This window comes from Ipomoea nil, unplaced genomic scaffold (assembly GCF_001879475.1).
Source record: "Ipomoea nil cultivar Tokyo-kokei standard unplaced genomic scaffold, Asagao_1.1 scaffold2805, whole genome shotgun sequence".
Classification (NCBI taxonomy): Eukaryota; Viridiplantae; Streptophyta; class Magnoliopsida; order Solanales; family Convolvulaceae; genus Ipomoea; species Ipomoea nil.
The window spans coordinates 948,246-966,171 of record NW_017619233.1 but is presented as its reverse complement, the minus strand read 5'-3'; the positions used below and the strand labels follow the sequence as shown (position 1 = coordinate 966,171).

At 35.7% G+C, this 17,926-nt stretch overlaps 3 protein-coding genes across 4 annotated transcripts; all 3 read left to right on the top strand.

The window, feature by feature from the left end:
• Positions 1-587: 587 nt before the first annotated feature.
• Positions 588-1,291, top strand: LOC109158023. Its single transcript, XM_019305843.1, has 3 exons — positions 588-890; positions 969-1,079; positions 1,112-1,291. Exons 1-3 carry the CDS (start codon positions 588-590, stop codon positions 1,289-1,291), a joined length of 594 nt encoding a protein of 197 aa, XP_019161388.1.
• Positions 1,292-4,978: 3,687 nt separating this feature from the next.
• Positions 4,979-8,348, top strand: LOC109157967 (transcription factor-like protein DPB). The gene is made up of 10 exons (XM_019305774.1): positions 4,979-5,103; positions 5,589-5,714; positions 5,819-5,883; positions 6,068-6,111; positions 6,293-6,358; positions 6,438-6,578; positions 6,854-6,922; positions 7,180-7,278; positions 7,626-7,696; positions 7,845-8,348. Exons 2-10 carry the CDS (start codon positions 5,608-5,610, stop codon positions 7,993-7,995), a joined length of 813 nt encoding a protein of 270 aa, XP_019161319.1. The 5' UTR covers positions 4,979-5,103; positions 5,589-5,607; the 3' UTR covers positions 7,996-8,348.
• Positions 8,349-14,330: 5,982 nt separating this feature from the next.
• Positions 14,331-15,771, top strand: LOC109158005 (dof zinc finger protein DOF2.4-like). Of its 2 annotated transcripts, XM_019305822.1 has the most exons (3): positions 14,331-14,594; positions 14,893-15,505; positions 15,578-15,771. In XM_019305822.1, the coding sequence occupies exons 1-3, from the start codon at positions 14,538-14,540 to the stop codon at positions 15,730-15,732; spliced, it is 825 nt and encodes a 274-aa protein (XP_019161367.1). In that variant the 5' UTR covers positions 14,331-14,537; the 3' UTR covers positions 15,733-15,771. The 2 variants fall into 2 exon arrangements, with proteins under 2 accessions (XP_019161367.1, XP_019161366.1); XM_019305821.1 differs by having other exon boundaries at positions 14,893-15,771.
• Positions 15,772-17,926: the final 2,155 nt, after the last annotated feature.

Here is a 17,926-nt window from a genome sequence, read left to right as displayed (position 1 = left end):
CTTAGAAGATATCTAGGAGTTCCTTCCATCCATGGAAGGGTGATCCAAAACTTGTTTGCACCGCTCATTGATTAAATTGACACGATGCTGGAGTGTTAGAAGGGTCGTTACCTGACCTTGGCGGGGCGTACGATTCTTGCTCAAAGCGTCATGAGTGCCACTCCTTATTATATGATGCAATCCATCTATGTGCCGAAAGGTGTTTGTGATATCATTAAACGCAAGATTCACATGTTTATTTGGGGAAAGGGGACGCATTTGGTTAGCTGGAATACCATCACACTATCTAAGAAGAAAGGTGGACTTGGGTTACGAAGGCTAAAGGAGATGAACTTAGCCTTCTTAACCAAGATGTGTTAGAGGTTACTTAAAGAAGAAGATAGTCTTTGTACCAAAACCCTTATGGATAAGTACATGCATGGCAAAGACAACAAGCTAGGCTTCTATTGGAAAAATAGAGAGTCTAACTTGTGGAAGAGAATTTGTGAAGCTAATCGGATTTTACTTGAAGGGGATTCGGTGGACTGCGCATCACAAGAATAATAATATGGTGAGTACTGGAAGGACGCAAAGAACTGAAGGGCTAAATGGAGAAATCTACTAGAGTCCACAAAGCAACGGGAAGATGTTCAATATCATCGGCATACAACATTGCGATCAAGGATACTGACCACGTTACTACTGATAACTGGAAAGAAATTTGGAGAATTAAGGTTCCCAACAAAATTTGTAGGTTTATCTGGATGGCCAAACATAAATGGCTCATGACAAACATTGAGAGGAAGCGCAGAGGGTTCACTATAGATGCAAGATGCCCCAACTGCGATGCACTGGAGGAAGACGTTCAGCACTGCATCCGTGACTGCACCAAAGCGATGGAAATCTGGGAAGTGATCCTACCCTATGGGGCTAATAATTTTTTTTTTTTAACATGGACTTTGATGCTTGGCTTACTCTTAATGTGACAGGAAAACTGGAAGGATATAACAGAGATAATTGGAGAGAGCTCTTCACGCTTACGGCCTGGTGGATTTGGAAGTGGAGATACACCAACGTATTTAGGGAGGAATACTGAGACCGTAACATAAAGATCAAATGAATTATGGAACAGTATAAGGAAATGGTGAATGCTTTTGCGAGGAAGGAATCACCAGGAACCGTGCCTAAAGACAAAACGAACCGGTGGAGGCTTGCTGAGGGCTGGATGTCGCTACACACCGATGCCTCGTTCCATGCCCCTCACCTGCCTACTAGCTATGGTGCACAATGGAGAGTGGATGGGAGGCTTTAACTGCGTGACTAAAACGAGAAGTGCTATGGAGGGAGAACTCTGGGCAATCTATTTTGGCTTTCAATGGGCTTGGGAGACAGGGACGAAGAATATGAACGTGCTTAGTGACTCTAAAGAGGTTGTGGACTGGATCACTAAGGGCCCTGAACCCTTGGGTTCGTGCGGCTAGTTTCTGAGAATTTGCAAGGAGTGGCTCAACAAGGGGTGGGTGATGATAATTAACTACACACCCCGCGAGTTTAATAATGTGGCGGACTGGCTGGCCAAGGTTGCGCCTTGAAGGAACTGCGACTGGATCGAGTTTAATGTCCCCTGATAGCATTGGGGACATTATTGCTAAAGATAGAGATTTGATGGCTTCCCACGAGGGTAGCCTGTAGTGTTTCGTTCTCTAGGATCACCCCCTCCCCCCCTTCCCCCAAAAAAAATATTGATTATTACATTTGTGCTTTGAAGTATTATATTTATGCTATAAAGTATTATATTTAATGCTTAAATTATTAAATATATCTACCTATAAATTGTGCATTAGATTTGTGCTATGAATTGAAATATCACATTATTTATGCCAGTATTATATATGAGGCTTAAAGTATTAATTATATATTTGTGCAATGAAGTATTAAATTTATGCTATAAAGTATTGTATTTAAAGTCTAAAGTATTGATTATTACATTTAATTTGTGCTTTTGAAGTATTACATTTACGCTATAAAGTATTATATTTAACTAGTAATTCACCCGCGCGATGCACGGGGAAAAATTTATGTTATTATAAATATAAATAAAAAAAATAAAAATAAAAATATTTTAAATTGTTTAATATAATAATATTTTTGAGCTTCCATTGGTCAAGTATTTATTATTTTTATAGAATACAAAATTATAATTAAAATTTTGTATGGTTAATATAATCTCTAATTATGTACATATTCAAATACTTTGGGTAGCTCAACTGGTCATAGAGGTGAAACTTTGGAAGAATAACCAGGGGTTCATGTTTAGTTGAGTCACCAGGCTATGGGTCACCACCCAAATGCTCTGTCGGGCTGGGGTGTGGGAGCAACCTCTCAAAATGTGAAGGGGGTTCCTTGTGCATAGTGAGCACCGGTCTAGCCTCTATGGTTCGGTTCAGTTGGGTCACCATGATTTACTGGAAGAATGTACATATTCAAATAAACTATTTTCTATTAATCGGGAATCGGAATCCTTAATCCTAATATCATAACATTTAATAACTCCATTAATTCAATAAATGTAATCCTTTGTTATGGGCGAGAAAAAAAAATAACTATTTTATTTTTCAAATGTTGTGCTTCTTTTTCTTTTTTTTTTTTAATAGTAAAAGATGTTGTGGCTATTTTATATTTATAGCTAGTAATAATAATAATGTTGGTAATTAATTATAACATTAATTATTTCCCAACCATATAGCTTTATTATATGTAAGATGCTTATGGTCCACTATTATCTGGTTGTTCCCTTATGTGGGAGGTTTAAACTTCGAGCCTCGGTGTAGGCGTAGATTATATATATGAGTATCCCCCTTCCTTTTAATAAAAAAAAGTATTAAATATATCTACTATGCTTAAAGTATTGATTATGTATTTGTGCTTTAACCACTACTACAAAAGTAACATATAACATTGGTTTTTCTAAAATCGACATCAAATGTCAATAAATATATATTACTTTTTACGTCGATTATTTAAATAACCAATGTCATATGTTTATTTTTTAAAAAAAATTGAACATTTAACGTCGGTCCTCAATGAAACTGATATTATATGCTCATTTATTTTTAAAAAAAAAAAAAGAATTGAAGATATAGCGTCGGTTCCTAGCAGAAACCAACGTTATATCTTTAAATTTTTTTGATAAAAATTAAGCATACAGCTTCGATTCCCCTTAGGAATCGACATTTTATGCTTATTTAAGAAAAAAAAATTGTATACATACAATGTCGGTTCTGTAGGGAACCGACGTTATATGTTTATATCAAGTTTTTATATATATACCTATCAGTAGCGTAAAGCCCTAAACACTTAGGCTCTGTTTGGCAAAGCTTATTTAGGAGCTTATAGTTTATTTTAAGCTACTAATAACTTATAAGCTCTGTTTGGTAATGTTCCTAAAATAAGCTCCTAGCTTAAAATAAGAGCTTATTTTGGAACGCTACCTTAGGTAGCGTTTCAAAATAAGCTCCCAGCTTCCTAACTTTTTTTTTCCAACTTTATCCTTATTATTTTAAAAAATGACATAATTTATCCTTCCTAATTAAAACCCTTTTCTCTTCCCCGCAACTTTCACCGTAAATAATAATAATAATAATAATAATAATATTACTTTTAAAATGTTAATGATTTTTAAAGACCAAATGTTAAATTTTAATATGTAAACAAACTAATTAATTTATATTTTATGAAGATGTCCTTTTTAGTCTTTTTACATTTATCAACTTATCAAAAAGTTAATTTTACCAAACACTTTCAATCATAACAGCTAGCTTAACAGCTTTCAACTCTGAGCTTATAGCTTTTCAGCTTTCAGCTCATTTTCAGCTTTTAGCTCCTAACTTATAGCTTTTCAGCTAGGTTTGCCAAACAGAGCCTTAGTAAATTTTTAGGGGTGACGGTGGTGGGAGTAGTTTACAAGAGCAGTTGAGCTCCGTTTTCCTCTACTTCATCGCCGCCTCGTCACCCACCTAGAAATGCTTCAGGAAATTCATGTGCTTGGGGATCTGATGCCACCACGTGAAGATCTCGTTCAAGTACCCGCCGTTGTAGGATTTAATCTCAACTCGTCGATGTGATCCATGAGGAGCCGGAACATGCAGTTGGACGACTCGATCCATGAGGGTGCCATTGTTCCCCGTTGTCGAAATCGCCCGTCCTAAGTCATTTTTTTTTTTAATAAAAGATACGACTCAGACCGACGTCGTATCTTGATTTTTTTTTTAAATGGCATACGACGTCGGTTTTAAAAACCGAAGTCGTATATTTTATTTACTACGTCGACGAGAACAATGTCGCAAAATAACCGACGTTAAAAGTATTTTTTTTGTAATAGTAGAAGTATTACATTTATGCTATAAAGTATTATATATGAGAAGTATTGAACATATTTTTGTGTTTTGTCTCTGTCCAATTTCCATAATGCATGCATCAAAGCATATATGGGAGGGAGCTTAAGTTGCCAATGTTGCCAAAGATTAGAAGTAGCCAGCCATTTTTGTACATGATAGGTGAGATGCTCATCAATGGAATTGAAGCTTCATCATTTCCATCACATGCAACACAGGTTTTCACACTCCATATTAATAATATTTTCTGAAAATATAATAATGAATTAGAAACCTCATTACTATTACGATTCTAAATTTCTAATTCATTAATAATATATATATGTACGTAATGTATGTATGTATTATATATTTATTTGTTTTTATTTAAATTAATTAATTATTTATTTATTTTTTATTCCAATTCGTATTTACTAGCAAAGAAAGTGACTCTATACACTTACCATTACTTAGTATTTGATTCTCATTACTATTGCGATTCTAATGTTTGAACCAAACACACCTTAAAGTTCAGGGGCTATTTATGTGTGCTATCTGAACTTTGGGGACTACATAGGCAATATATATACCAAAAGATGCAATTTTTCATAGTTTTCGCACCAAAGAGATCGCGGGAACACAATTTGTATTTATGATGTCGCTTTGACTTGATTCTCATCCCAGTCAAGAACGCCTTTCCGTCCTGTATAGATCCTGGAAGAATTCTACGTCGCCGATCAGTGAATTCCAGGTTCCGTTCTTCATTTACATCCAATAACCTTCCATTAGTTGCAACAAATTTCATCTTTTTTATTTAATTTTTTTCGAAAAAAGTACTGATTTTACTTTTCAGAGCGAGATAACTTATTTTGATCCGAATCAGTTATTTCTAGGGTTTATATGAGATTCGAAGTGATTTTTTAGTTTTTTTTGCATTAATTTTTTGTTGTAGCAGTATAATTGCGTTATGTTTCTCAAAATTGGGTTCTTTGGATTTAAATCTGTTTATTAGATCGTAATTTTCTTCTATGTTGTAGTTGAATTATTGTGTATGTATCATTACTGCTAGCGTGATTATTAATGACTAGTTCTTTCTAGGTCTTTATATTTCGTTAATTTGGTGTTATGCTTTGATTCAACTTGTTTGCTGTTTATAAGTGCTAGTATCCAGATCAATTAACTGTACAATTGAGGAATAAAGATCTATTGTTGCCTGTTTTTTTTTTTTTTCTTCAGAAAAACTTAGTACGAAGTGATGGATGGTAAGTTTCTTATGCAACATTCCAAAGGGCAGTATCCTTTTCTGGATGCAGTATGTTATGTTGATAACAATGAGGATATTGATCCGTCTGGTCCGAACAGGTTCTCTGAAATGCATCTTCTTTCTCATTTTTTCTTTGTGTAAATCATTGTCTTAGTCTTCTGCTCTACCTACATTCTGAAAGTTTGTATTCTCTGGCTAAAAGTGTCGAAAAGACGAAGAGGGGATCAAAAGTTGTTGGTGGAGGCCTGCGGCAGTACAGTAACATGGGTCAGTGTTTATCTAACAATTTCTCTTTTGATATATATTTTTGCAATCTTCCCAAATGGTTCATACATCACTGCTAAAGTTCTGTACATGTATATATTTATTCTCTTTTTCATATTTTGCATAGCTGTTTGCAGTTTTTGGAAAGATAGGTGTAACACGCCTTATATTTTCCCCTTTTTTTCAGTCTGTATGAAGGTCAAAGACAAGGGAAGAACCACTTACAGTGAGGTATTTACGTTTCTTTTGACCTGTATAGCCAATTGCCATGACCTCCGCAAAGAGGGTCATAGTTGGATCAGTGTCAATCTGACCTTTATAATCTTCCCAAATGGTTCATACATATCTGCTACTTAATTACTTATGCACATTACTGATGGCTCTTGCATGCATATTTTGTGATTATTGATAGGTTGCAGATGAAATTATAGCTGATTTTAGAGCAACGGAAGTGAATTCTTCAGTTTCTATGAATGAGGTCCAGTGAAAAAAAATGTCTCCTTTTAATTACTTCTCTTCCTTGCCAACTAATTTGAGAAAATTTTAAATCCTTTCAGTCTGATGAGAAGAATATACGTAGACGGGTATATGATGTATTAAATGTCCTTATGGCTCTTGACATTGTTACAAAGGACAGAAAGGAAATTCAATGGAAGGGACTGCCTACTTCAGCTGGAGTGGATATGGACGAAATTAAGGTTACCTCTCTGTTATGGTGCATTGCCTAGAAAAGCAGTTTATTAAGAATGTTGCATATTGGAAGGGAAACACAATTTATATTTCAAGATTACTGCCTAAACATGTATGCCAATTAACAATAGCAAAAATTTTAAAAAACAAAAATAAGATGTTACTTCGGTTTGCTGCTGAGTGAGGTCTCAAATTATTTTTACTGGCACTGGTTATGGTCATTATTTGAAGCCCAAACTGTTTCTTTAATATTGATGATGCTTGTGCTCTTCATTCTTTGCAGGGGATGCGTGCTAAGCTGAAAGATGAGATTAATAAGAAAACTGCATATTTGAAAGACCTAGAAGACCAGGTAATGCCATCTAGTAGTTGGCCACTTCATTCTTTCTTAACATGCAATATGGCCACTTTGAGATTGAGAATGTGTATGTAAAATACAAGTCTTGGAATAGTTTTCATGAAAGCATATGCAGTGTGTATATAACTATATATAGTGTACAAATCTTTGTTTTCCCTTCTATGTTTCGAAGTATACAATCTCAGTGTGTGTATAGAAACTATACCGCTGCCCTTTTGATGTTTTCGTCTTTTGGTATACATGGAAAACAGATTGCAGGTCATCAAGCTCTTATATGGCGGAATCAGCAGTTGTACGATTCTAAAAACAGCCCAACCAAGGGATTCCCTTTGCCTTTTTTAATTGCGAAGGTATACAAATACAACACTTTCTTCCTGTCTTTCCTAAAAGCTGGAATTATGAAACTTTTAGACTAAAACACAGAGCTTAATCTGATACTTCTTTTGAGTTTTAGAGAGTGACTATAGTTCAGAAATGATTTAAATGCGTCATAATTTTTATTTTTTCTGAAGTGGAATCTGTTGTTCAATGGTGCAACATTTCTTTTAAAGAATTCCTCCTCTAGCCATACCTCCACTCCTATGCATGCAGACATATAACATCTTATAGTGACCTTTTAAAATTTGTGCACTTAATTCTTTGGAATATTCTGCATTCTAGAATCTAACTCCTCTACCCAAAACAAACAATGATACAGACTGCACCTCATGCTACTGTTGAGATTGAGATTTCTGAGGATATGCAGTTGGTCCACTTCGACTTCAACAGGTACTGAAACACATTTCCTGCATGCTTTCAATCTGTGGTTTCTAATTAGTCCACTGCAAATTACATATGAACAAGTGCTTGAATGCTTGATTTTCAAGTCTGCAACCTACTAAGTTTTAACCTTGTGCAAATTCTTGTCGATTGGCAGCACACCTTTCTCTTTGCACGATGATGCTTACGTTCTAAAGTTGATGCGCCACTACCGGCTCTTAGAGGGTGCACAGGCTTCCCAAACTTCTGCAATCCTCTCTTCATCGCCTTGCTCTGATGTGGATTCATCAGTTGGAGGTAGACGGTAGACTTGTTCATTCACTATGAAACTGATACTTTTTGATGAAATGAACATGCACATTTTTCCCCAATATTTCATATCTAGGTGACTTGGCTTGGGGGTTAGACGACATACAAGTATTTTATGTATTCCATAGAATAATCGGCGAAAAAAAAGAGAGAGATGCTTGTATAGGTTTACAGTTGGATAGTTACAGTTGTGTGGTTTCTTCTGATATACGACATTGGAATTTCGACAATACAAAGGAGAATTAGATTATTACAAACGACTGAATTTGTAACACAATTTCATGATAGCATTATCTGTTTTGAAATTACAATATGATTTAAGATCTAGTAAGTGAATGAATAGATTGATGAATATTTTGGATAAGTTGCATTTTTAGTTTCCTAAATTATGTCTACGTAACGATTTTATCTCTAAACTGTTTATGCATTATGTAATAAAATGGTATTTATATTTCAAACAATGCTGTCTTTGGTTCTTGCATTCATGGGAAACATTAAAAAGGTGGATACCTAAAATAGGTGCAATCTTGTTTGAATCTTGAAGGATTAAACAAAGTAGCAATGGATAAGGGGAAAAAACACCATGTTTTGAAACATGAAATCCATATATGTGCATGGGGTCCGTGTGGAGGTATTATATGGATGGATATTGCTATATACATTCATAATTTAGGGATTTAAAAAAAAAAAAAAATTCCGAACATTTAATCCAAACATGTGAAGAATATCAAGTTGATCAATACATTTTTTTTATAAAAAGAGTTAAACAGGGATCCTCTGAGTATAGTGATCCTAAACTTTCAATTTAACCACTCATGTTCCTTCAACTTTCAAGTTGCACCACCCATAGGCCTTCAACTTTTAAATTAATTATCCATGGTTCTTAAATTTTCAAATTTTTAATTAGTCCTGGTCCTAATTTTGTCTTTACTTAAACTAACTGAAGGAATACGGCTGGTTAAATTTGAAAGTTGCTGGTTAAATTTGAAAGTTGGCATGCCATGAGTTGTTAAATTAAAAGTTTAGCACTAAATTGTGGCGGTGTCACTATATTCGGGTCCTCATGGTACTAACTCTTTATAAAAAAAAGTGTTATTTTTTTCTCCTAAATTATCTTATAATATTCACTTCATGACATAGTAATAAAAAACTGGGGGAAATGGTCAAAATAGACTCTTCAACTTTATATGAAAAAAAATAATTAGACCCTTTAACTTTGAAAAGTTGTAATTAAACACTTGAACTTGTTTTTCAAAAGAACACTTGAACTTGTCATTTTAGTGCATTTGAGTCCAATAACCAGTTATCCACTTGGAATAACCGATTATTAGGGTTTCGGCAACGAAACCTGGTCGGCATCATTGAGAAAGAAACCAGTACGGTGGCCTTCTTCAGTGGAGAAGACGGACGACAATCGCCTTCTCCTTCAAGAAGGCGACCAATCTGGTCACCTTGTTCTTCAAGATGGTGGCCGTCGGTCGTGGCGGTCGTGAAGAAGACGATCGACGGTCGCCTTATTGTTGTTTTTTTTTTTTTTTTTTTGGATAAACGGTGGTGGTCAATGGTAGTCTACGATGGTCAACGGCGTCCTGAATGTCAATTTTATTGATAACCTGTTGGTTATTGGTAAATAGAACTTATTTGATCTATTTTATAAGTTTGTGTTTAATTGCAACTATTTAAAGTTGAAGGGCCTAATTACATTTTTTGTATAAAATCCTTTATATTTATTAGTTCATGAATTTGTTGGTCTTAATACAAGGTATAAAAGAAATCCATATAGTAATTAAATATGAAAAAAGAGTAATTAACGTTGCATCATGTGATAAATATTAAGAAGTAAATGTAACAATATTGTTTTTTTTTTTAAAAAGATAAAATGCAACAATATTGTTGTTTATTTATAAATAATAGATTGCATGCTCTTCTTTATACTAAATAAAACCCTGAAGATGAATAATCAAGTGAAGTTGAAAAGAATATAAGAATTAATGTGATATAATAATGTGTCCACTGTCCAACGGTAAATTTTCCAATGCATGCTCATACACGACGCATATCACATTTTCTACCTGAAGCTATCATTTCATCTTTTTCTACTACACATAATTGACCATTATTGGTTAAAAACTATTTCCCTTTTTCAGCAAGGAATTTTCGGACTAATATAGTGGTCAAAAAGAACGCTTGTTGGTGTCAGAAGTCGTGCGGTCTTTAAGGAATTTTTGTAAGAGTGATTAAGAAAGAGAAGATGTGAGGGGAGAGAAAAAAAATTGATTTTTTTTTAAAAAGAAAAATAATAATAAAAAAATAGTGCGTCAAGCGTGCTGTTAGCGCGCCTGACGCGCCACACAGACGCGTGCAGTGCACGCGCCCATGTGGCCATTGGCTGTGTGCGAACGCGCACATCACTTGTTGCTTCCTTTTTTTTTTTTTTTTTTTTTTCCTGACATGAATCCAACCTTTTGCAGGACAAATATCCTTTCCATTATCCTTACTCCACATCTATAAATAACTTAAATGGAGATAATTGATCTGCCATTATCCCCCAAATATACACTGATAATATTTCCCTTATCACAAAAGGTTAGAGGAAGTTCCTCATACACTCCGTATTTCTTTACCGTATCGGATAGCCATAGCAAGGGTCTGCCAGACCCTAACTTGGTAATTCTAATTTAGGTACAGTAAGATGTTATGACATATACTAGACCTACCGATACTGCGAGAGGTCTACCATATAAGGTTTGCCGATAATGAACATAGTCAATTACCCTTAGGTAACCTTTTACATCTGTCGAGACACTCACATACTACTAGCTAGGGTCTGGAAAAGGGATGAGAACTAATATGGATTGTATTAACAGTGATAATTACAAGAGTACAGGTTCTAGGTATATATACAAGAGGAGACAGAGGGAGACTAGGATTGTGAATCATAAACAGACTCAAATACATAGAGTCCTAATACCCCCATCAAGCACACGGTACAGATGTGACATGTAGCTTGTTTCTAAGAAAAGAAAACCTAGGACATGCTAAAGCTTTTATAAATATATCAGCAAGTTGATCTTTGGTGGAGATAAAGTTGACTTGAATCTCTCCCTTGGCGACTCTGTCTCTCACAAAATGAAAGTCAATCTCAACATGTTTAGTGTGAGCATGAAAAATGGGATTAAAACATAGATTTTTTTTTTTTTTGATCTGAAAAGAGGTGGGGGGGGGGGGAACCCCAAGCACAGAGGGTCATCCGTGCCTACTCGCACGTCTGGGCACCAAAGCCCCCAGTTTGTCGCTCCTGATAATGTCATCAAGATCAGCCGGGGGCTCAAGAAGATTGCGATATCCAATCGAGTGCCCAAGAGCCTTTGTTGCCAACATATCTGCCGCCATGTTTCCTTCCCTTAGCACATGAGCAAACTCTACATCGTGAAAACTCTCAGCGAGACTGCGACATAGAACATAGATAGGTAGCACCAAGATTATCACACCACAGCTTACGAACAGAGATCCCAGTGACGCCAATCTCTCGTAAGAGGGATAGAACCCATATTACCTCAGCACAAACATCAGCTAAACCCTTGTATTCAGCCTCCGTGGAAGATCTGGCCACAGTTCTTTGCTTCTTGCACTCCCAAGACACAAGATTTCATCCAAGAAAAACAGCATAACCACTGGTTGACTTACGATCCTCAGGACAGCCAGCCCAGTCTGAGTCAGAGAAGGCATGCAATTCTCTGGATTCAGATTTTCGGATACATAAACCATATGATAGATTCCCTTTGACATACCTCAACACATGTTTGACTTGTTCCGAATGAGTGATCATAGGAGCATGCATATGCTGACAAAGTTGATTAACTTCAAAAGATAGTCTGGTCTAGTGATAGTAAGATACTGAAGAGCTCCAGCCAGGCTCGATATTGCGTAGGATCATCATATAAATCTGTAGAGTTAGCAAGAGATTTCGAAACAGGTATTGGGGTGGACAAAGGATTGCAATTAGTCATACCGGCACGATTCAAAATATCAAGCATATACCGTTGCTGAGATAGAAGGATCCCATCACTGCATTTAATTGTTCCAATACCAAGAAAGAAACATGGTTCACCAAGATCCATAATCTTGAAAGTTGTAGATAATTTTGACAATAAATAACTCACAAGATTCAGATCACTGCCCTCACCAGAATGTCATCAACATAAACTAGAAGATAAACATAAGTAGAATTCTGGGAGTAATAAACTAGTGACACATATGTGTTTTGATGCCTGGAATCTAACATACAATAAAAACGCATGAAGGCAGTTTAACCAAGCTCTTGGAGCTTGTTTAAACCCATACAAGGATTTCTTCAACAAACATACATGATTAGGAAATTGAACATCAATGTATCTAGGTGGTTGCTGCATGTAAACAGTTTCAGTCAAATTACCATTGAGAAAAGCATTATGAACATCTAGTTGTCTCACAGTCCAACCAGAAGATATAGCCAAAGAAAGAAGTAACCTAACTGTGGTAGGTTTTACAACCAAACTGAATGTGTCAAAAAAGTCCTAACCAGGAACCTGAGTGAATCCCTTAGCTACTAACCTGGCTTTGTATCTCTCAATTGAAACATCCTCCTTTCTCTTGGTTCGAAAGACCCATTTGTAGCCAATCACATTTTGGTTAGATTGAGACGGAACCAAACACCAAGTCTAATTCTGTAGTAAAACATTAAAGTCCTCATCCATGGCATGGCGCCATTCCAAGTGTTTGACAGCCTGTGTGTAACAAGTAGGATCAGGTGCAAACCTGAGTTGTCAAAACTGTAGGTGGTGCGCGAGACTGGCTTCGTGTCTCCATATCATGCGTGCGGACATTCGGCCGAGTAGAACGGCCTGGTGGATGCCCTCGCGGACGAGTGGCTGCCACCGAGACACCCTGTTGTGCTGTCTCGGCCTCAAGAGGCGCTGCCGGCAGTGCTGGTTCTGTCCGAACTATTTCAGGCGGCTGTGCTAGTTCGGACTGAACGCAGGCAACCGACTCGGTCACCATGGGGTGAAGAATATATGCACCCACGGGGTTTAGAATGTGAATCTAAATTTTTCTGCATAGAATTTTTAGTAGCAAAAGGAAAAACTGCCTCATCAAATCTGACATGCCTATACCCCCTAAAAGACTCAGGATAACTAAGAAAGACACATGGAGAGGATCTGTAAGAAATTTTGTGACGATTATAGGATCGCAGGTGAGGATAACATAGACAACCAAAGACACGAAGAAAAGAGTAGGATGTAGGAGATTTATGCAATAATGAATGAGGACTTGAATTATTTATTACAGCATATGACATTCTGTTAATTAAATAAACCGTAGTTTCAAATGCAAAATCCCAAAACCTAGATAGAACAGAAGTACGAGCCATGAGAGTAAGACCGGTTTCGACAATATGTCTATGTTTTCGCTCCACACAACCATTTTGGTCGTGAGTATAAGCACATGACTGTCTATGATAGATCCCTAATTTTGTGAGAGAGGAATGCAACTTTTTGTTCTCAGCACCTAAATCAGATTGGATAGATTTGATCTTCACCCACATCAACATTCTCAACATTATTATTTTTATCCATAGTATGATGAGAGTTATATGCTAAGTACTTATATCTATCTACAAAACTAATAAGAGCTAATAAAGTTAGGCCCTAACGGGAACTAAAAAATGTTGGGTGTAATTGTTTGTTGAACTGAATGGTTCATATTATTTTGATTTTTGTATTTTTTTACATTATTTTTCCTACTTTACCCTATACTATATTATATCATTTATTTTTCTTAAATGCCCCTACATTCCGTCAGTGCAAACTTTAGTAAAGAAATATTACGTTAACTATATATTTATCATTCTTAACTTATTGATTTTCATAAGGAAGGTCTTAGGTTCGAACCCCATTCCAATCAAAATTGACATGATTGTTAAACATATACTATGAATATGTTAGAGTGTATTAAAAAAAAAATAGAATAAAAATTTAACATGAACTTTGGTCAATTAATTAGAATACCTCTTGACTTTTAAAGACTCCCTAAAAGTTTGAATTGAATACCTTGCTCCATACTTTTAAAGTTCATAAAAATATTTAAAAATTTATGAAAGTCAGGATTGAATACACCCCGACCTTAATTAGCAAAATATATAAAAGCAATTAGTATATAATACAAACTCAAATAGCATATCGTGGATACATAAATATCAGCAAACTTGTACGCTAAGCTAGCAAATGAGTACCAAATTAAGATGCTACTCACGTTGTAATAACTTATATATATGCGTTATGTGGTAGCTAGTAGTATAAAGTAAAGCTCTTCATGACTTTATTTTGGCTCCACATTTCCCATCTTTCTTGCTTTATATCCTTCTACTCTTCTCTTGGCAAACCCTACTCCGATCCAGTTGATTTGCGTTTCCACTAACATCCCAAAACTCTACCCCATCTATCCAACTTTACAGAAAAGCTAAGATAAGTAAATTAAAGATCTGATCTTCAAGCTAAGAACAATGGTTTTTGGCTCCATTCCAGCTTATCTTGATCCAGCCAACTGGCAACAAGTACAGGTAATACTTTCTTCTTCTTCTTCTTCTACTTCTTCTTCACTATTATGCTATTATTGGAAACTCACAGCTACTACTTAAGTGTACGTATGCACTAGATAAACCCTAATTTGTGTTCCTAGCTGACAAAGAATCATAAGGAGGTAAACAAGATTACATTGTCCATAGCTAACTGGCTCAAACTAAAAGGGCTGTGAATTGAACCCGTGATCTTGTGATTATCAAATTTGTATCTTTAGTCATCTTGGCTGGGCTACCTTGATTTATCTTTGATTATGTTGTTTCTTTGATTTTATTGTAGCCAAATCATAATACTGGAGTTTGCGCCCCACCAAGCAGTCAGCTGTGCTCTTCAGCACCGCTACCGCCGCCGCATGTGGGGTCAATCCGGCCAGGTTCCATGGCGGAGCGAGCCCGCCAAGCCAACATACCGGCGCCGGACGCCGCCCTAAACTGCCCTAGATGCGAATCAACAAACACAAAGTTTTGCTATTTCAACAACTACAGCCTCACCCAGCCGCGCCACTTTTGCAAGTCGTGCAGACGCTACTGGACACGGGGCGGCGCTCTGAGGAACGTCCCCGTCGGCGGCGGCTTCCGGCGGAACAACAAAAGATCAAACACCACCAAACCAACTAGCAGTAATAATAATACTACCACAACTTCGAGTTCTAGTCCTGCCTCAACTAGCTTACTAGGCTTCTTGCCTCAAATCCCCCCGCCGCCTCCCAACTTCAATCTTCTCGGCGGCCAACTTTCAGATACCCATTTTCACGGCGGCGAAGGGGGCGGTTCTATACTTTCGGGTAGCGCCGCCATTGATCAGTGGCGGCTTCAGCAAGCTTCGCAGCGGCAACTGTCTTTCTTGGGCGGTCTGAATCCTTCGTCGTATGGATTATACCCATTTCAAGATGGTGCCGGCGAGGCGTCACCGCCGTCCTGTTTCATTGGCGGCGAGGCCGAAAGTCAAATGAATAGGCCAAGAAGTTCGGGTACGATGTTGGGACAAATGCAAGAAGAATCGAGATTGTTGTCGCCTTGGTCGCAGATTTTTATGATTCCGGCAAGTGAACAGTGGAATTGTGTTGGTGGTAGTTGGAGCAATGTTTCTACTAACCTTAACTCTTCTGCGAACCTGTGATGTTTCTTAGCTAGTTTGCATGCATTTTCTTTGGGACAACTTTCACTTTTAATCCTTTTAACTTTTGAGTATTTTTGTTCCTAGTTTTAAATTATCATTTTTTTTTTTTGAAAATGATTTTAACTGAGTAAGTTAAGCACGCTTAACCACATAGGTTTTTGGGTATCTAATTGTCATATTCTATTTTAAATTAAACCAAAGTGCAGAGTGTTGCAAAAATAGACGCCTAGAGGGCGCCTAACCATTTTTTTCAACATTATCAATGGGTGATAAGTAGGTGGACATTAACCATTTAACCAATCTCTCTATGGTAAGCCACAACGCCACGTCTCGAATCAAGTAGGGGCTAAACTCGACCGAGTGACTGACGCCCAACACTTCTTACCCCTCTTGAATTTCTCATCATGATCGATGTGGCACCCATTCACTGAGTATCTAGCATTACTTTTTTTTTTTTTTTTTTTTTTTTTTTTTTTTTTTTTTTACTATTAGTTCTTCGCCTTTAAATTTTTCACTTTAATTTAATCCTTTTGTCAAGCTTTTCACCAAAACACCATCTAAATTAACTATTTACAAGTGAGTTTTTAGGTAGTGTTTGCCTGAAAAACTCACTAAAAGATTAAAAGTTTTGAGGAATTTAAGTTGATAGATTAATAGTGAAAAAATAAATATTGAAGACTATACGTAAAAATGTCATAAGAGCAAAAGTGGAAAAAAAAAATGTTCCTTTTTATTTGTTGTAGTGATCCCTTTGATCAAAATGTTTGGGAGAATTAATTACTCTATTTAAATCTCTTCTACTAACTTTTTAATGCACTTTAAAATCCAATATCCTGATCTATATTTTATTCATTGCAAGATAAATATAATATGGAAAACCTAATCATGATGATTGATCTTAAAGTATAATGATATTCTACCCTTAGTACTAAAATATTAACTTCACTAAAAATAATCTCCTAACTATTCTCAAAAAGTTGATACCAATTTTTAATAGTTCATTATTGAGAAACTTAACAATAAAAGTGGTGGTTAGAATTTTCTAATTACCTATCAAAGGTGGTCGAAAATGTTTTAAAAATCATAAGAAATTTTCTTTTTGTAGTAGAAGTCGAAAATGTTTTAAAAATCATAAGAAATTTTCTTTTTGTAGTAGAAAAAATAAAGTGATCAATTGGTAAATTTTCAATAGTGATTGTGAGAGGCTAAATATTACTTGATTAAAAAATAGGTAGTAATGACCTGATGGCATCACTATTACTAGTATTATTAGTGTTTAAGTACATTATGGTATGATGATATCACTGTTATTTTCTATACCGAAGATATTAGGTTTGAGTCTACCCCAATCAAGGTATTACTATTTTATGATATGACATTTAATATGAAAAAGATAAAATACTATTTTTACTATTGATTAATAAAATGATTGTTAACTACTTTTTAAATTTTGAATTAACATTAGTAGGAAAAATTGCCGTTTTAGTCATTAAGTTATATCTAATTATAGGGCAAGTGTAATTTTCATCTATAATTAACATGGTGTTGCAATAGTATCCTTAATTAGTCACACCAAAGTACCAAATTTAATTATTCCTATGTGGATGTTGTTATTTTGGATAGAAAAACTCACATGTGTTTTTAGTATGCTTTATAATCGATGACAAATTAGTAATTTTTGAATATCATATATATATATATATATATATATATATATATATATATTATTTACAATGTAACTCTAATTAATTCTCACATTATGAGTATTCTAAATCCTAACAAATGTCCATCCAAAATCATCTGAATTATCTACAAAGATTATCTAAAACACTGTTGTAAAAATCGGCCTAGACGTCGCCTAGGCATTAGGCTCCGCATAGGCGGCCGCCTAGGCCGAGTTAGCGGCAAACTCGGCCAAATTTGACAAAGTTAACCGAGTTAACTCAGCCTTGCTAATTTTTTCATTAAATAAATAAATATATATATATATATATATATATATATATATATATATATATATATATATATATATATATATATATATATATAATATGACATGCACCCACGCACGTGTACTATTTTTTTTTTAGTTAGCCGCATAGACCGTATAGGCGCTACTCTACCGCCCGACTAGGGCTTAGCGTCTATTACAGCCATGATCTCAAACATGTAATAGGAACTTACTTGTACTAAA